The sequence below is a fragment of the Coenobita brevimanus genome, chromosome 38 (assembly GCF_032717465.1).
Source record: "Coenobita brevimanus isolate Jiangsu-jjx chromosome 38, ASM3271746v2, whole genome shotgun sequence".
Taxonomy (NCBI): domain Eukaryota; kingdom Metazoa; phylum Arthropoda; class Malacostraca; order Decapoda; family Coenobitidae; genus Coenobita; species Coenobita brevimanus.
Window position 1 is genome coordinate 1,342,501 of NC_136991.1, and position 17,602 is coordinate 1,360,102.

At 44.8% G+C, this 17,602-nt stretch overlaps 1 protein-coding gene across 1 annotated transcript in view; it reads left to right on the top strand.

The window, feature by feature from the left end:
• Positions 1-17,602, top strand: part of LOC145396480 (uncharacterized) — a 59,150-nt gene that overhangs the window by 12,718 nt on the left and 28,830 nt on the right. The window contains exons 2-4 of the mRNA XM_080269851.1: positions 8,478-8,595; positions 14,545-14,602; positions 15,881-15,993. Of these exons, the coding sequence (XP_080125977.1) occupies positions 8,478-8,595; positions 14,545-14,602; positions 15,881-15,993 (289 nt within the window). The remainder of the gene's footprint in view (positions 1-8,477; positions 8,596-14,544; positions 14,603-15,880; positions 15,994-17,602) is intronic.

The following is a 17,602-nucleotide window of genomic DNA, read 5'->3' on the forward strand; positions in this document are numbered from 1 at the left end:
GGGAGGGAGTGAAGGGATAGTGTAGATGGGAGGGAGGTGAGGAAAAGAGAGGAGAGGGGGTAGGAAAGAGAATAGAGGTGGGAGGGAGGGGTGGGTAGAGAAGAAAGGAGAAGGGGAGGGAAGAGATAGTAAAGAGGGGAGGGAGGAAGAGTGTAGAGAAGAGAGGAGAAGGGGAGGGAGGGAGGGGGTAGAGAAGAGAGGAGAAGGGGAGGGAAGAGACAGTAAAGAGGGGAGGGAGGAAGAGTGTAGAGAAGAGAGGAGAAGGGGAGGGAGGGAGGGGGTAGAGAAGAGAGGAGAAGGGGAGGGAAGAGACAGTAAAGAGGGAAGGGAGGGAGAGTGTAGAGAAGAGAGGAGAAGGGGAGGGAAGAGATAGTAAAGAGGGGAGGGAGAGTTTATATATAGATAGATGAAGGGAGAGAACCACCGGGCTTCAGGCTACGGACTGCCTGCTGTGTGTTCCGAGTCAGGAGGGAAAAAGTGAGGTGGGAGGGAGGGGGTGATGGAGAAGAGAGAGAGGAGGGAAGAGGAGAGAAAAGAGGAGACGGTAGAGAAAAGATGGAGGGGGAGGAGGGGGGTGGTAGAGGGGTGTGTGTGTGTGTGTATGTGAGAGAGAGAGAGAGAGAGAGAGGCCTTGGTCAGGGTAGGAGAGAAAAGGAGGGGGAAAAATATGGTTGAGGGAAATGAAAGGGAAAGTTAAAAATATATGGCTGAAAATATAGGGAAGGGGAGTGAAACGGGGCGAGAGGAGAAATAGGATTAGAGAGAGAGATGTGAGGTGGGATGAGAGGAGGTGTGTTTTGAGAGAGAGAGAGGGGGGGGGGAAGGGAGAGAGAGAGAGAGGAACAGGGTATACAAAACTTCACATCTGACTCACAAAAACTTTTTCACACATTTCACCTTTTTTACGAGACACATTTTTTGCCCTCCCTGTATATATACCTTTCCGGGTTATTTTTATTGTTTTCATTGTTTTTTTTTTCTTTCTGAGGGTCGTGTTCTTTTCTTTTTCTTTTATCTTCTTTTCTCTTTTTTATTTTTATTTTTGAAGTTACGGGTTATATTATTTCTTTGGATTTAATTTTGCTTTTGGCCAGATGTTTGGCTTGGGATGATGATGATGATGATGCTGAGAAGAATGATGATGATGATAATTGATGACTATTATGATGATGGTGGTGGTGGTGGTGGTGGCGGAAATGATGATGATGATGGTGGTGGTGGTGATGGTGGTGGCGGAAATGATGATGATGATGATGATGGTGGTGGTGGTGGTGGCGGAAATGATGATGATGATGGTGGTGGTGGTGATGGTGGTGGCGGAAATGATGATGATGATGGTGGTGGTGGTGGCGGAAATGATGATGATGGTGGTGGTGGTGGTGGCGGAAATGATGATGATGATGATGGAGGTGGTGATGGTGGTGGCGGTAATACAGGATTACACAGGAAAGCAAACAGCAACAGACCTTATGGTCCTTTCGAAGCTGCTTGTTACAGAGAAAACTATGACTACAAGATCTAACTCTATATGCTGAAGGATAAGGATAGTAAAGCAAGAAGGCTCCCCCCCACCACCAAACCCTCCAGGAAAAAGTGAGAAAAACCATCATGCAGCATGGAAAAACTGACGGAAATTTTATAGGAAACACTGGAAAGGAAAAGTCACATGATGATGATGGTGGTGGTGGTGGTGGTGATGACCGTAATGATGATGATGTTGATGGTGGTTGTGGTGGTGGTGGTAATGATGATGATGACTTTGGTGGTGATGATGATGATGATGAGTTCGTGTGAGAGCATTTTAGTTGCGTGTGCCTTACAGATTTATTTGTGTGTGTGTGTGTGTGTGTGTGTTTGTGTGTGTGTGTGTTTGTGTGCGTGCGTGTGTGTGTGTGTGTGTGTGTGTGTGTGTGTGTGTGTGTGTGTGTGTGTGTGTGTGTGTGTGTGTGTGAGTGAGTGTGTGCAACCCCGAAGCCGCCGAGCATTGTACTAGTTCCAACTTTTACCCGAGTGGAATACCTGAGAGAGAGAGAGAGAGAGAGGAGTGGGAAAGACGACGAAAGATAGAGGAAAGGGACAGATTATTGGTCAGATTAAAGAGAGGACGAAGAATGGGGTCTCAGAGTACGGAGAGAGAGAGAGAGAGAGAGAGGTTTTTGCTTGGCCGAATGCCAAAAGATGTGTGTATGTGTGTGAGATAGAGAGAGAGAGGGGGGGAGGGGGGGGTTTTTGCTTGGCCAAATGCCAGAAGATGTGTGTGTGTGTGTGTGTGTGTGTGTGAGAGAGAGAGAGGGAGAGAGAGAGAGACTATTTGCTCACTTTTGCTAGGTCGACTGCTGAAAAAAAATGCAAGGCAGACAAAACAGTGAGGGGAAGAGGAGGAGGAAAAGTGCTGAAAGGGAGAGGAGGAAAAAAGGAGAGAGGGAGGGAGGGAAGGAGAGAAAATGGTGGTGTGAGAAAAGGAAAAATGGAGGGTGGCAGAGAAAGGAAGGAGGAAGAAAATAAGAGAGAGAGAGGGAGGGAGAGGAAAGAGGAGGAAAATGAGAGAGAGAGAGATTAAGGGCTATGGGAGACGGAAGGGAGAGAAAGATGGAAATTAATAGGTTAGGAAGGGAGGGAGAGGAAATAGGAAATAAATCAGTAAGTGAATGGAGAGAAGAAAAAGACAGATAAATTATATATGTAAATAGATAACGATGGAAAGGAAGTTAGAATGAAGTGATTGATAGAAGAATGGAAGGAGGGGAGGAAAGAAGCAAGATGTTATGACAGAGAGAGAGAGAGAGAGAGAGAGGCAAGTTTCTAGTCACAAAGGGTCAGAAAAACTCTCTTGATATGTTCCTCACTCACGCCCTCTGTAGTAGTAGTCGTAGTAGTAGTAGTAATGATAGTAGTAGTCGTAGTTGTAGTAGTACTGGCAGTAGTAGTCATAGTTGTAGTAGTAGTAGTAATGATAGTAGTGTTGGGAAGATAGGCTACATTAATTCCTTCACTAAAAGGAAACTATTTTACTTGTCACTTGAATATACAGCCACCTAATCGTAGCACTACATCTTGTGAGTGGATGGTAAGCGCTCCAAGTTACCAGCGTTCGGTTTAACATAGAAGATAGTTAGGGGTATAAAGTGGAATAAATCGCTGCGGAAATGATGTCACGAGAAAATAGGTCGCTGCGGAAATGGTGTCACGAGAGAATTAAGTGTAATAAATCGCAGCGGAAATTGTGTCACGAGAAAATCAGTTGCTGCGAAAAAGGTGTCACGAAGTCCGAGACAAGAATGCATCCTCCATTGTGTTGATTGCAATAAATGTGTGCAAGTTGATTGTGGATTGTTGCAGCAGCGTTGTGGTGGTGAGGAGGAGTGTGGTTGTGGTGGTGGTGTAGGTGTTGTGGTAGTGGTGTGGTTGTGGTGTTGGTGTAGTGTAGTTATGTTGGTGGTGTTAGTGTAGTGTGGTGGTGGTGTAGGTGTAGTTTGGTGTGGTGTAGGTGTAGGTGTAGTTTGGTGTGGTGGTGGTGTAGGTGTAGTTTGGTGTGGTGGTGGTGAAGGTGTGGTGTGGTTGTGGTTGTGTTGTAGGTGTGGTGGTGGTGTAGGTGTGGTGTGGTGTGTTGTGGTGGTAGTGTAAGTGTAAGTGTGGTGGTGGTGTTTGTGTAGTGTAGTTATGTTGGTGGTTAGTGTAGTGTGATGGTGGTGTAGATGGGGTATGGTTGTGGTGATGGTAGTGTGGTGGTGGTGTAGGTGGGGTATGGTTGTGGTGATGGTGTAGTGTGGTGGTGGTGTAGGTGGGGTATGGTTGTGGTGATGGTGTAGTGTGGTGTGGTGGTGTAGGTGAGATATTTGCTGTGGATTTGTATTTGCAGTAAGCAGGAGGCGTAGGCATAACCCCTTCAGTTCGAGGACGTACCCGGTATATTTTGTTATCTGTTGTCACTTCCGATTTTATTAATCTTCAGCGAGACCTTTCATATTATTATTATTATTATTATTATTGTCATTATTATTTTATTATTATTATTAGTAGTAGTAGTAGTAGTATTAGTGGCAGTAGTACTAGAAGTAGTCCAGGGAGGGGAGAAAAAGAAGGGGAGGGAAGGGAAAAGGGAGGGGGAGAGAGGGAGGGATGGATGTAGAAGAAAGTGAGAGTAAGGAAGGGAGAGGGGGAAGTGGAGAGAAAGGGAGGGAAGGAAAAGGAAAGAGAAAAGAAGTACAAGAAAAAGAGGAAGGAAGTAGGCAAGGATGTTGGTGGTTAGGGGAGGGGGGGAGGGGAAGATAGTGAGAAAGTTGGAGGGGGAGGGAGAGGGAGGATGGGGGGTCGAGGAGGGAGAAAGAAGGAAGGAAGGATATTGGTATTTAGGTGGAAGGAGGGTTTGGAGACAATGACGAGGGGAGGGGGAGAGGGAATGGAGGGAGGGGAGAGGTAGGGGAGGGGGAGAGGGAATGGAGGGAGGGGAGAGGTAGGGGAGGGGGCGAGGGAATGGAGGGAGGGGAGAGGTAGGGGAAGGGGAGGGGGAGAGATAGGGGTGAGTTGTGTCAGGAAGGGAACTTTAATTAGAAGGACAAATTTGTGAGGCTTCAGTCTTATCGTTAGTGAGCAGGGGGGAGGGGAGGGGTAGGGAGGGGAGGGGTAGGGAACACAAAGGAAAACAAACAGCAACAAACCTCTTTCTTTTTCTTTTCTTTTTTCTTTCGTGGCTGTTTGGTATAGGGAAGGTTATAACAAAACTATTCTATCAGTTAAAGACAAGGATAGACATGCAGGAAGGGAGAGAGGGGGGAGATTGAGGGTGAGGGTAGGGGACGGATTGGGGGAGGGGAAGTGAAGGCGGAAGGGGAAGAAGAGAGTAGGGGAAGAGTAGAGATAAGGGGGAGAAGGTGAGGGGAGGGAGTGAGAGGTGGGGAGGATGGTGGAGGGGGTAAGGATAGCAAGGAGGGGGAAAGGAGGATAGATGGTGGAGGGTGAGAGAGGGGGAAGATAGAGAGAAAGGGGTGGGGGAGGAGGGGTAAGGGAAGGGGAGGTTAAAGGTGTTGGAGCATGTAGTTATTGCCACGGTACCGGTATTGAGATGGGGAGGAGAGAGGAGAGGGGGAGGAGAGAGGAGGGGGGAGGGGAAGGAGGAGGGTAAAACTGTTAATAAAAGCTTGAGGAGGAAGGAAGGAAGTGGGAGTGGGTGTGTGGGGGAGGGGAAGGAGGGAGGGGAAATGTGGGGGGAAGGGAGGAGGGATGTATTATTAAAGGAGAGAGAAAGGAGAGGGAGTGGGGGAGAAGAGGAGGATGGAGGAGAAGGGAGAGACATGGATAGGGAAGAGGGGGTGGAGAGAGGAGGAAGGGAGGGGAAGACATTATTGAAAGATAAGGATGGGAGGGAGAAGGGAAGAGGAAGAGAAAATGAGGTGAAGACGGAAGTACAAGGAGAGAGAGAGAGAGAGGGGGGGAGAGAGAGAGGTGGTGTTCTGGGGTGTCTCTCTCATAATTAAGGGGTGACAGCCTCAGTGAAGGGGATGAAAGAAGAGGTGTTGATTCTCTCTCTCTCTCTCTCTCTCTCTCTGTCTCACACACACACACACACACACACACACACACACACACAAATAACTTATAAAACCACATCGTTGGAAAGAAGAGGTGAAATATTTGGACTACCCCAGCCTAGCTCCTGTCCCCTACACTCCAAAAGGGGTAACAGGATTCAGTATTAGCTTCCTATTTTTCCTGATCACCACTTCTCTAGCGATTTATTCCGTATGCCTTCTTCGTTTGTCATGTTTTCCGTTTTTTATATACCGGGTACTCTTTATTTTCCTTACTCTTTAACTCCTTTTCCTTAGCGGTGTATTTTGGTTCTTAATTCCTTTTCCTTAGCTATTTGTTATTCTCATTGGTCCTTAATTCCTTTTCCTGAGGGACTTATTTTGCACATTCCATTTTTTTTTTTTTAATATATATCAGCATCTTCTCCACTCCCTTCATTTATCTTGGTCCAAAACTGCCATCGCTCACTCTTGAATGTTGGGCTGTAACAGACTAACTCTAGAATGTGGTGGTAGTCACGAAGAAGTGCTTGTAAGATGTGGTCGTTCTGTGGATGGTATGGATGTTACAGTGTGTGGAAGATGTGAATGCTGTGTGGAATGGGTGGAAGTCATGTGGACTATAAGATGTGGATGTCAGATGGAGTAGGTGGTGATATTTGGAGTGGGTGGATGATATGGATGTTGTGGAGAGTGTGAAGTTACGAATATTGTGTGGAGGTAGTGTGGAAGATGTAAATGTGATATGGAAGTGGCGTGGAAGATGTGGAAGTGGTGTGGACGTGATGTGGAAGGTATGGAAGTAATGTGGAAGTGGTGGAAGATATGGGAATAATGTGGAAGTGGTGGAAGATGTAGGAATGATGTGGAAGTGATGTGGAACTGGAGTGAGGAAGGCGGGAGCAGATCCACCCCATTATTAAAGCCTTTTGTCTGTCCACCGCGCAACCCGGGGAGAGAGTGGATGGATGGATGGAAATGTCTGTAGGTGGGTGGATGGATGGATGGTTGAATGAATAATGGATTAATGAAAGAATAGTTGGATGGATGGATAGTGGATGGCAGAAAGAATAGGTAGATGGGATAATTGATGGGTGGATGAAAAGGTAGATAGATAGGTGGATGAAGGGTTGGATTTGATGAGTGGAAGAGGGGAGGGAAGGGAAGGGAAGAAAAGTGAGTAGCAGGAAGGAAGGGACAGGGAGGGAAACAGAGAGGAAGGAAGGAAATGGGAGGAGGGGATGAGAGAGAGCGAGAGGGGGGAAAGGAAATGGAGGAAGATATATACAGTATGGAGAGAGAGAGAATGATGTATAGATAGATATCCATGGTGACAGGTGGGAGGGAGAGAGTAAAGAGAGAGATTGGGAGGGAAGGAGGAAAGGTGATGGATGGATGACAAGGGCAAGAAAACAGAGAGAGAGAGAGAGAGAAAGACGAGTTAAAAAGAAAGGAAAGTATTGAGAGGAAGAAGACATCGAGGTAGAAAGTCAATAAAATAAAAGAGGAGGGAGAGGGATAGTATGAAATAAAGAGAGAGAGAGGTGAGGGGAATAGTTGAATGGGGAGGAAGGGAGTCGACTCCCACTACCTGGACTAAAAGATAATCCCCTTAGAGCCTCTCTCTCTCTCTCTCTCTCTCTCTCTCTCTCTCTCTTTCTCCAGTTTTTTAAGGTAAGGTAAACTCAATCCTTTTCACGTATCTCCTTTTACCAACCTTCCTCCTCCTCCTCCTCCCATCCTTTTCATTTTCCCTCGTACACAGTGAAGGAAAGCAAACAGCAGGCGATACTGAGAGAGAGAGAAAAAAAAAAAGATACACGAAGATTTTTTTTTTTTAAGGCTAAAATCGTATATATTAAATTCACATCCAGCCAGAAATAACACTAACATATTTTTGACATCGTGTTCGAGTTTTCAGGGAGTTGGAAGAGAGTGGAGTGAAAGAACAGTATGCAGAATTTATAACGTTTTTCCGACTTTTTTTATTATTATTATTATTATTCTGGGACCATTTGCTGTTACACTTAAAAAAAAAAAAAGTGTAATGGTTTGTGTAGGGGACCAAAAGTTACCCAGACCACAAGTGTACCAAACAACTGCGCATGCGTGGTTGATGACGTCACGGATGCTGATACCCACTGCGCATGCTCGGTTGATGACATCACGGATGCTGATATCTATTTCTGCTAGAATAAAGATACTAATTCAAGTTAATCTAAGCTGGCGTGTTTACAAAGAGCCAACACAGGGTGAGATGGAAGGTGTGTTCTCTCTCTCTCTCTCTCTCTCTCTCTCTCTCTCTCTCTTGTACTGTTAAATATATAGTAATTGCAATGAACATTTTCCATTGCAGTTGCCTTGTTACCTATAAGGGTCGTATGCAAGAGGCTTTGAGATTAGGTAACACTTTTTCCTCAGCGATTTAATTTCCGTGGTAGTGGTGTAGGTTACTAATGCAAACTGGAAATGGAAATAAAATGGTACTGGAAAATAAATCGCCAAGAAAAACATGCTAGGAAATCTCCAATAATACAATCCTAAAACAACAAAAATAAAATTAAAACTGATTTCTTCGAGCGTGCGTGTGTGTGTGCATGCGTGCGTGCGTGCGTGCGTGTGTGTGTGTGTGTGTGTGTGTAGTTATGGCGTATTTATTGTTACTGTCATCACTCTAGTTCAACAGGATAACATAGGGCCTATTACTGTGATATATGGCTGAAATATTTTTTTTAGGTATATAATGTTGGTTTTTATGGTAGTGATGTTATTTGATACTCTTCACCCCCCTTCCTTACTACTCTTCACACACACACACACACACACACACACACACACACACACACACACACACACACAGGCAAACCCAATCTAACGTCCCCTTCTCTTTCCCTCCACTGCCGAGAGAGAGAGAGAGCAATCTAACATGTCCCCTTCTCTCCCTGACAGCTGACGGGGACTCAGAGGGGGACAGCGAGGAGGACGGGTGCGGTGTGTCGGGGCGGAAACAGCAGCTGAGCAACAAGTTCGTGCCCTTTGGTGCCGGGGGTCCCCTGTCGGCCCAGGCGTGAGTACACCGCCGCGGGGGCCACCAGGGCACGGGGCCACGCTGCTTACAGGGGCAGGGCAACGGGGAGACACTAAACTAACACCTTCTCTTAAGCGATTTATTTGGTGGAACAAGTGACCCGTAAACTAACACCTTTTCTTAAGTGAATTATTTTGGTATTAATTTGGCTCCCTAAGTGATTTATTTCGGTATTTATTTGGCGGAACACGGGTCCTATAAACTAACACCTTTTCTTAAGCGATTTATTTAGGTATTATTAGGCGGAACATGGAGCCCCCTAAACTAACACCTTTTCTTAAGCGATTTATTTGGCTTATTACACCTTCTTATCCATGGTTGTGTTACTTAAATCCGTCTGATATCGTCATACTCAGCATAAAGTACAAAAGGATAAACCCCGGCCCTATTCAAAAATAAATCGCCTAGGAAAACGTGCTAGGGAGCCTCCTGCACCTACTAGAATACTGGCCAAAGGAGACATAAGATGGGTTTAAGTAGAGGGGAGATCATGAGAGAGAAATTATGTTATTTCAGGGGGGGAGAGAGAGAGACAGACAGACAGATTTAAATATTTAGAAGGGGGAAAGGCAGGGTATCAGATATTGAGAGAGAGAGAGAGAGAAGGGGAGGTTAGGTAGGTAGGATGATTTATAGTTTGGTGTGAAATAAGCAGAGTACCGTAGGAAGGTAGGTACGTGAGTAGGTAAGTAGGTAGATAGTATGTTAGTCGGTCCGTAAGTCGACAGGTTGGTAGGTCGGCAGCTCAGTAGATAGAAACAGGTACGTGAGTAGGCAGGCAAGTCGGTAGGTAGGAAATTATGTTGCTAGGGACGTGTGAACTGAGTAAACTGTAGATAGGTAGGTGGGTAGGTAGGTTGCATTGTAGGTTGGGAGATTAGGTAGATAGAGTGGTAGGAAGGTAGATAGACTTAAAGCTAAGCTGGTATATAGGTGTATGTGTGTGTGGGTAGGCTGGAAGGAGGGAAGTTAGGTTGCTAGGGGGCGTTTAGTCTGGGAAGGAGGGAGAGAGAGAGAGAGGGAGGGAGGGAAGGAGGGAGAGAGGCAGATCAGTGAGATGAGTTTGGTTCTAAGATTGACATGTTCATATAGCGATGGAGGGAGGCGCAAGGGGCAGGGAGGGAGGAAGAAAAATGAGAGAGAGAGAGAGAGAAAGGTGAGGGGAGGAGATGAAACGGAATAGTGAGAATTAAGAGAGGCAGAGAGAAATAATGAAAGTAGTGAGACGAAGGGATGTAGGGAGAAGAGAGAGAGAGGGGAGGGGAAGGAGGGAAGGAAAATGAGGGGAAATAGGTAAGTAGATTAGTTGGTTGGTAGGTAGGTAGGGTGGGAGGTAAGGAAGGAAGAAATGCTTTGAAGAGATAGAGGGAGGGAGGCCCATAGATGAAGGTGATGAAGGTAGGGTGAGGCAGGATTATAGTGAGGCAGGGTGAGGAGTGTGGCAGGGTGAAGGTGAGGCAGAGTGAGAGTGTGGCAGGGTGAGGAGTGAGGCAGGGGAGAGACAGGCAGAGAGGAAACTTGTTAATGAACAGGAGGGGAAGTTACTTAGGAAAGGTGTGTAAGGAGACTGGTAGGTAGGTAGGTAAGTAGGAAGTTAAGCAAGTAGGTCGGTAGGTAGGTAAGTAGGTAGATAGGTAAGTTGATGGGTAAGCAGATACGGCAGGTTGGTTGGAGGTGGTAGGCAGGTTCTGAAGTTGGTAAGTAGGTAGGGAAGTAGGGAGATAGGTAAATAGGTGAGTAGGTAGGTAGGTATGTAAACAGGTAGGTAGGTAAGTAGGTAGGTATGTAAATTGGTAGGTACACATAAGGTAGGGTGGCTGGAGGTGGTAGGTAGGTTCAGAAGTTGGTAAGTAGGTGGGGATGAAGGAGGGGAAAATATTAAAATGAGCAGCTTGGTCCCTAATCCCCCTCCTCTACCCCTTCCCCTCCCTTCCCTTTTTCCCTTTCCTTCACTTCCATTCCCCCTCACCCTTCTCCTTCCCCTCCCTCAAGATCCTCTTTCCCAATCCTTTCACTTTCCCTTCCCTCCCCTCCCCTTCCCTTCCCTTCCTCTCCCTCTCCCCCTTTCCTTTCCCCTCCCCCTACCCCTCCCTTTCCCTCTTCCTGCACTTCCTAGCCCTTCCCTTCTGTTTTCCCCTCCCCTTCCTTGCCCTTCCTTCACTTCTTTTTCTCCTTCACTCCCTTCCCCTCACTACCCATCACTCTCCTTCCCTTCCCCTCCCCTTCCCATCTTGCCTTCCCTTCCCCTCCCTTCCCTCCTCATCACTTCCTACCCTTAACTTCCCAGCACTTCCCTCTTCCCCTTAATATTTCCTTAATTTTCCTTCCCTTCCTCCCCTTCCTTCACCTTTCCTTCTTCCCGATTACATTATCTTCCTCTCCTCTTACTTCTTTCTTTCCTTCCTCTCCCTTGCCTCCCTCCTTCCTCTTCCTTCTCTCCATCCTTCCCCTCCCTCCTCTTTGCTTTCCTCTTTCTTTCCTCTCCCTTTCCTCCTCCTCCTCCTCCTCCTCCTCCTCCATCCACATTTCTTTCTCTCCATCCATCCCCTCCTTCCTCTTTGTTTTCCTCATTCTTTCCTCTCCGTTTCCTTCACTTCCTCCTCCTCCATCCACATTTTTTCCCTCCTTCATTTCTCTTCCTTTCCATCTTCCTCTTGCCTTGTCTTTCCCTCTCTCTCTCTCTCTCTCTCTCTCTCTCTCTCTCTCTCTCTCTCTCAAAATTGCATCATCCAGCGACATAAAACCATCCCGTTGCATGTTCTAAATATTACATAAGTTTTTTATTTTTATTTTCCTGTATTTTTTGACTTCAGAGACACTACAAAGTAACTATTTTCTCTTCCTATTTCCCCTATAACCCCTCTTACATCCCTGGCCTCTGTTTTACTCTTGCAACATCAATTGAAATCTGGCTGTTTTTTGTTTTTTTTACTTTCTTCCTTGCCCCTCTCTCTCTCTCTCTCTCTCTCTCTCTCTCTCTCTCTCTCTCTCTCTCTCTCTCTCACATAAATCTTGGTCCACTTCTGAGCGATAAATAAGGAGACAGTGAACAATAATTTTTGAAACCCAGTGGTGCGGTAGTCGTCTTTTCAGAATATATCGTTTAAATTTCATAACTATTGGACTGAAATGTGGAACGATTTTTATGATCAGCATCTGTACTTAACACCTTCAATTTAGCGACTTATTTAGCATTTTATTGTTATTTGTACTTATCACCTTCAGTTTGGCGATTTATCTAGAATTTTATTATTGTTATTTGCAGATTTTAGTCACTCTTCTTCTTCTTCTTCGACTGATAAAGAAAATGGATAGATGGCAGGCAGACTAAAATAAAGAAAAATAAGTCAAATAAACAAATAGAATAAAAAGATTAATAATAATAAGTAAAAAATTGTCCTATGAATTGCTACATGAACCAGTAAAAAAAATGTAGGCTATACTGTAGACGAATGATACGCAAAATAAATAAATGTAAAAAGGCGATAAGAATGATGATAACAATAGTGGCAGCAGCAGTAGTAGTAGTTGTAGTAATAGAAGTAAATAATAAAAGTAGTAGTAGTAATAATAATAATAATAATAATAATAATAATAGCAACAACAACAACAGCAGCAAAAATGACGATGATAATGATAATAAATAATAATTATAACAGAAGGTCAAACTCAGCGATAGTGTGATATAAATAGAGTCGATAATGCAACCTGTTTATTTTTGCCGTGACTAGCGTTGCAGAAATGGCCTGCTTGTTGCACTGCACTGAATGTAAATGTTGCAGGAAGTGTTGCAGAGAGGGGTGGAGGGGATGGGGGGTAGAGAGGACCGGAGAAGGGGAGGGAAAGAGAGGGAGTGAAAGGGAAAGGAGGGGTATAGGGGCGAGGAGAGTTGGGGGAGAAAGAGGGGGGAGTGAATGAATAAGGTGTGGGAGGGGGCAGGAAATAGGGAGGTGGGGATGGAGGCTAAGGGGAGTAAAGAGGGAGGGGGGAGAGGAGTAGATAGAGGGAGCTAATGGGGGAGGGAGGAGAGAGGGAGGGGGGAAGAGTGTGAGGGTAGGGGAAATAGCATGGGGAAGCGGGAGGGGAGAAGAGGTGGGTCAAGGTGAGATGGGGAGGGAGGGAGAGGGAGAGGTGGAGAGAGGGAAAGGTAGGGGGGAAGGGAGGGAAGGATGAGAGGGATGGGAGAGAAAGGGAAAAGGGAGGAAGTGAAAATGAGGAGGAAGGGGAGGGTACAGTGGAAAGGTAGAGAGAAAGGGAAAGGCTGGAGGGGATGGGGAGAGGGGAGGGGGTGCACAAGGGACCTCACTAAAGCTGACTTGAGACCCCGCCACGCTCCTCCTGCAACACTGTCCTCTTGCAGTGCACACAACTTGCAGCAGTGCACACTCCTTTTGTAGCATTCATCATCAGCACCTCTCAGTTCCTTTTTTGCAACAGCTTCATTAGTATCGCAGCTTACTTTTGCAACGGTCTTAAAACCAGTCGTGCAACAATATTAAAACTACTGTTGCAACACTTAAAACTACTACTGTTGCAACACTTAAAACTACTTTTGCAACAGTCTTATCACTGCTCATGCAAAAGACTTAGAACTACTCTTGCAACACACCTGTTTAAGATTTCTCTGCAACACACTCTGCTTGCGGTGTAAGCATCTATCAACACACTCTGCTTGCAACTCTTACACCACTCATAACTCCCTGTGCAACACTCCTGCAACATGCTTCGTGCACACAACACTTCTCTCATATATTCCATTTGCAACACACTCCTGCATCATTCTTTCATCATACCCTTTTTACAGCGTGTTGCTCTTCATACTCTTGCAACAACTTATTCTCGATACCTTCTCTTGCAATATCGTACATTTATAATACATTCCACTTGCAGCGTCCTCCTATTTTGCAACATCTTACACTTGTAAAATAGTTTATTGGAATATCTTACTTTGAGCATATTCCTGCATCATCCTACACTTACGGTATATTCCTCTTGCAACGTCTTACGGCTGCAATGTGTTCCTCTTGCAACATCGTCCACTTTTGCAACATTTTCCCTTGCCACGTATTCCATGAAACATTCCCTCTTGCAGCATCTTACTTTTGCAATATACTCCTCTTGCAGCATCTACTTCTGCAATATAATCCTTTTGCAGCATCCTGCTTTTGCAATATGCTCCTCTTGAAGCATCTTTTGCAATATACTCCTCTTGCAGCATCTTACTTTTGCAATATACTCTTGCAGCATCTTACTTCTGCAATATACTCCTCTTCTAGCAACCAACTCTTTCATTATACTCCTCTTTCAGCATCTAACTCTTGCAATATACTCCTCAATATCTCTCATGCAACATATTTCACTTGCAGTATATTCCTCTTGCAGAATCCTCTTCGTTTGATCTTCGTCGTCTCTCTTGTGTTGCATCGTGCCCCACGCTGCTCCGTCAACACGCTTCTTTCGTTGCAAGATTTTTTTTTTCTTTTGTCAGTCTTTGCAACCTGCTTTGACTTTCAACACGCTTACTTAACCCATTCATTGCCACGAGTTGCTTTTCTTTTTCATTCTTTCTTTTTTTTTCCCGTTCCTTCCTGCCTTCCTTCCCTCCCTCCCTCCCTCCATTCTGTCTCATTCCCTCCTTCCCCCTCAATTTTTTCTTACCTTCCGATGTCTTTCTCTCTCGTCTTTCTTTTCTTTCCTTCCTTCAGTTCATCCCGCCTTTCTTTCTTTTTTCTTCCTTCTTTCATTCTTACATTCATTCTTCCTTGCTTGCTTGCTTCCCTACTTCATTCCCTCTTTTTTTCTTTTCTTTCCTCTCTCTCTCTCTCTCTCTCTCTCTCTCTCTCTCTCTCTCTCTCTCTCTCTCTCTCTCTCCCCCCCCCCAATCAAGTAATTTCAAGGGTAACTCATATATATTTCCCTTCTTCACAGGAAAATCTCAGAAAGCCAACAGGACTTCTTCATGATGCTTGACGAGAAGATAGAAAATGTAAGTAAATCCATCGCCTTTTGATTTTTTACTTCTCCCTAATTTGTTTTTATCATCTTATTTTGTGTTCATTTGCAAAGGTGAATTGATCTGTAAATATGTTGTGCTTTTTAAAATTTTGTATGCATCTTATACCTGTAGTTGTATTTATCCCATTGCATGTTACGGCGTTTGTTTTTGCTTTGTAATTTTGTACTGATTTGTATAGGTAAATCTGTGCATAGGTGTGTGTGTGGGTAAGTCAGTCTGTGTTTATCTAATGGAACTGGACCACTTGACTGAGTACTAAGTCATGGCAGCGAGAAATTAAACAAGCTTTTGTTATGAGGTAGATATGAGTCTCTGTAGTTATGAGATTGTTTTCCTGGATGTTCTTGTGGCCTCAGGTTCATCTGAATGTGAACCCAATGGACAGCAGGCCGAAGTTGCCCTTTTCCTGGAGTCTGCAGCCCTTCTTTCAGGGAATGGGAAGGGTATTGAGGGACTGTATTTAACCAAGCATGGAAGGTACCTACCCTGTTTTACAAAGACGGCGATGTAAAACGATTTATATGGATCACTTCCCGTAACAGCATTGAAGGCTCCATAAGTGATACAGGATGTGGGAATGCGCTGGTTAGATGTGGTGGTTGGTAGGATGGCCTGGCATGGTGCTGGGTGTCAGGACAGGACTGAATGGAGTACCCTATTGTGGTGGTGGTCTCAAGTTCATCTGGACGTTAGACTGGTGGACTGCAGGCTGATGTAGCCCTTATGCAGTCCACCATCTTCCATTCTAAAAATCAACAGGCAGTGCTGTACCTGTTCAAGCCATGTTTAGAGATCCATAAGGCAGCCCAGCCATAGGCCCAGGGAACACCACTCTCTATCACTGAAGAATTGGCCAACCCCCACCCAGTGCTCCACGCATGGATGTTGGTGTGAAAGGCTTTTGGAGTGTAGGGTAAAACATTGCATGTGGATATTCAGTTGTATTGGCTCTATTTGTGTGTGAAAGCATCTGTATACGTCACAGAGGAAACCTCAGGAGGGTCCAGGCATTTGAGGTCACATGTATGGACATACTGTGTTACTGCACCTCCTTAAATATCTGTCATAGGTACGATTGAACCTAGATTAGGAAAATTGGTAGCCACACCTGTCACCACCACAGGGCCACTGGAGGCTAACATTTGAAGGTCATAAGAAAAAATTGAAAGTACTGTATACCATGTTGAAGATGGATGTCTTTTTGTAGTTTATGTCAGTTCATTTTGTATTGTTAAACTGGTGTTGCAGGGTCCTGATTATGACTCAGAGACAGAGGAGTCAGAGCGGCGGCGGCGGCTGCAGGAGTATGCCCAGCAGTGGACAGCGGTCAACACACTGCCACCACCACCATCACCACCAAGGTACTCTGCTCCCTCCCTTTTCCTCCTTTTTATTGTTCTCTTGCCCCCTCTTCCCATTCCTCTCTTCCTGTCCCCTTTGTCCCTTCCTATCTCATCCTTTTCCCTTCCCTTCAGACACTACTGCCACCACCAGGGTAAAACACACACACACACACACACACACCTTTACTACCAGCTCTCTACCTCCATTTTCTAGTTAAATTGTACTACTTTCTATACAGTGATTATAACTGATATGGTTGTGTCATTTTCACTCTGATTTCCATCATCTTATCAGCTGTACCATCAGGTGCTGGAGAGGGACACCTTGATGTCAGTGCAGATGTAACTAGGCATTTCTGGTGTTTGGATATACAAACATAACTCATCTCCCCGATCTCCCTGAAGAAGTGAAGTTAACTCTAAGAGAATGGTAAATTCAACTTGCAGTGCACTAGGTCCACATTAAGATGAGCATGGAACTACAACAACGGCAGTAACAACAATAATATGGTTACCAGAATGTATGCTGATTTTTTAAATGATAATAACTAATGTGAAACCAGCACAGGCCCAACCAACCCCCTAGGAAAGATTCTCAAAGTTTTCCACTAGCTTAAGTAATGAATTTTTGTGTTTGTGTTTTGTGAGTGGATATCAAAAAGAAGGGTAAGTTTACAGAGTTAATGATGTTTTCGGTGTTTAACCCCTTCACATTAAGGTGTGGCACTGACAAGGAGCCTTCATGTGGTGGTGATATTGATCCTTGGTGGAGAGGAACAGCTGCGGTGTCCACTTGGGAGTCATACCTCCTCACATTTCCATGCAGCTCACTGTGGGAAGGACCCTGGTGAGGCACTGTCAGCCACATGGTGTACTGTACGTACAGTACTGTATCTGTCAGACAGCCCCAAAGAGGCAGTTACCTACCTGTGATTGACAGGTCTGCATAACCAGACAGACTAGGGTTACCTTAAGCAGCAGCACTAACAACCCTAAGAGGTCCCTGATCAGCTGAATCAAAGTGTTTGGTGCTTGTTACTGTACAGTGAAATTTGCTTCGTTTTGTTTCTAAAGGATGTTAAGTTTCATACTGCTTTTTATACATGTTATGTTTTGAAGGTCATGGCCATGCATGCATGTGTAAGCTGTTTTTCATCTGTTGATGACAATTAACAGCAGGATGGCACAGCTTAGTCCAGTTAGTTATCTTGAAGCATACTTCAGTTCAAAACTGAACCATTTGCATAAGTTGGTATTGGAAATTGGGGAAAATAGCATATCAGCGTTATAGGTATTTTATTGTATCTATGAAACCTTAATGCTTTCAGTCTGGTGACTTTTAAAAAAAGATTATTCATGCCACCACTACTGTAGATGATTTAAAGTAATGTGGTTGGGACATATTCTGGTGAATAGGTTAATGAAGGTCATATCTTACCCCTTTAATGCTGAAAGTCTTTCCTTAAGTGAATAAAATTATATGGAGATATCTAGAATAAAGTGAAAACAGCCCAGCCATCAGATGCAGTGGGTTGTGTGGCAGCATTTTTGTAGTACAGTATACTGAGGATTAAGTAAAAAAACTAAAAATTAAAAAGAGGCATTTTACAGGAAAGACAATGTTTGT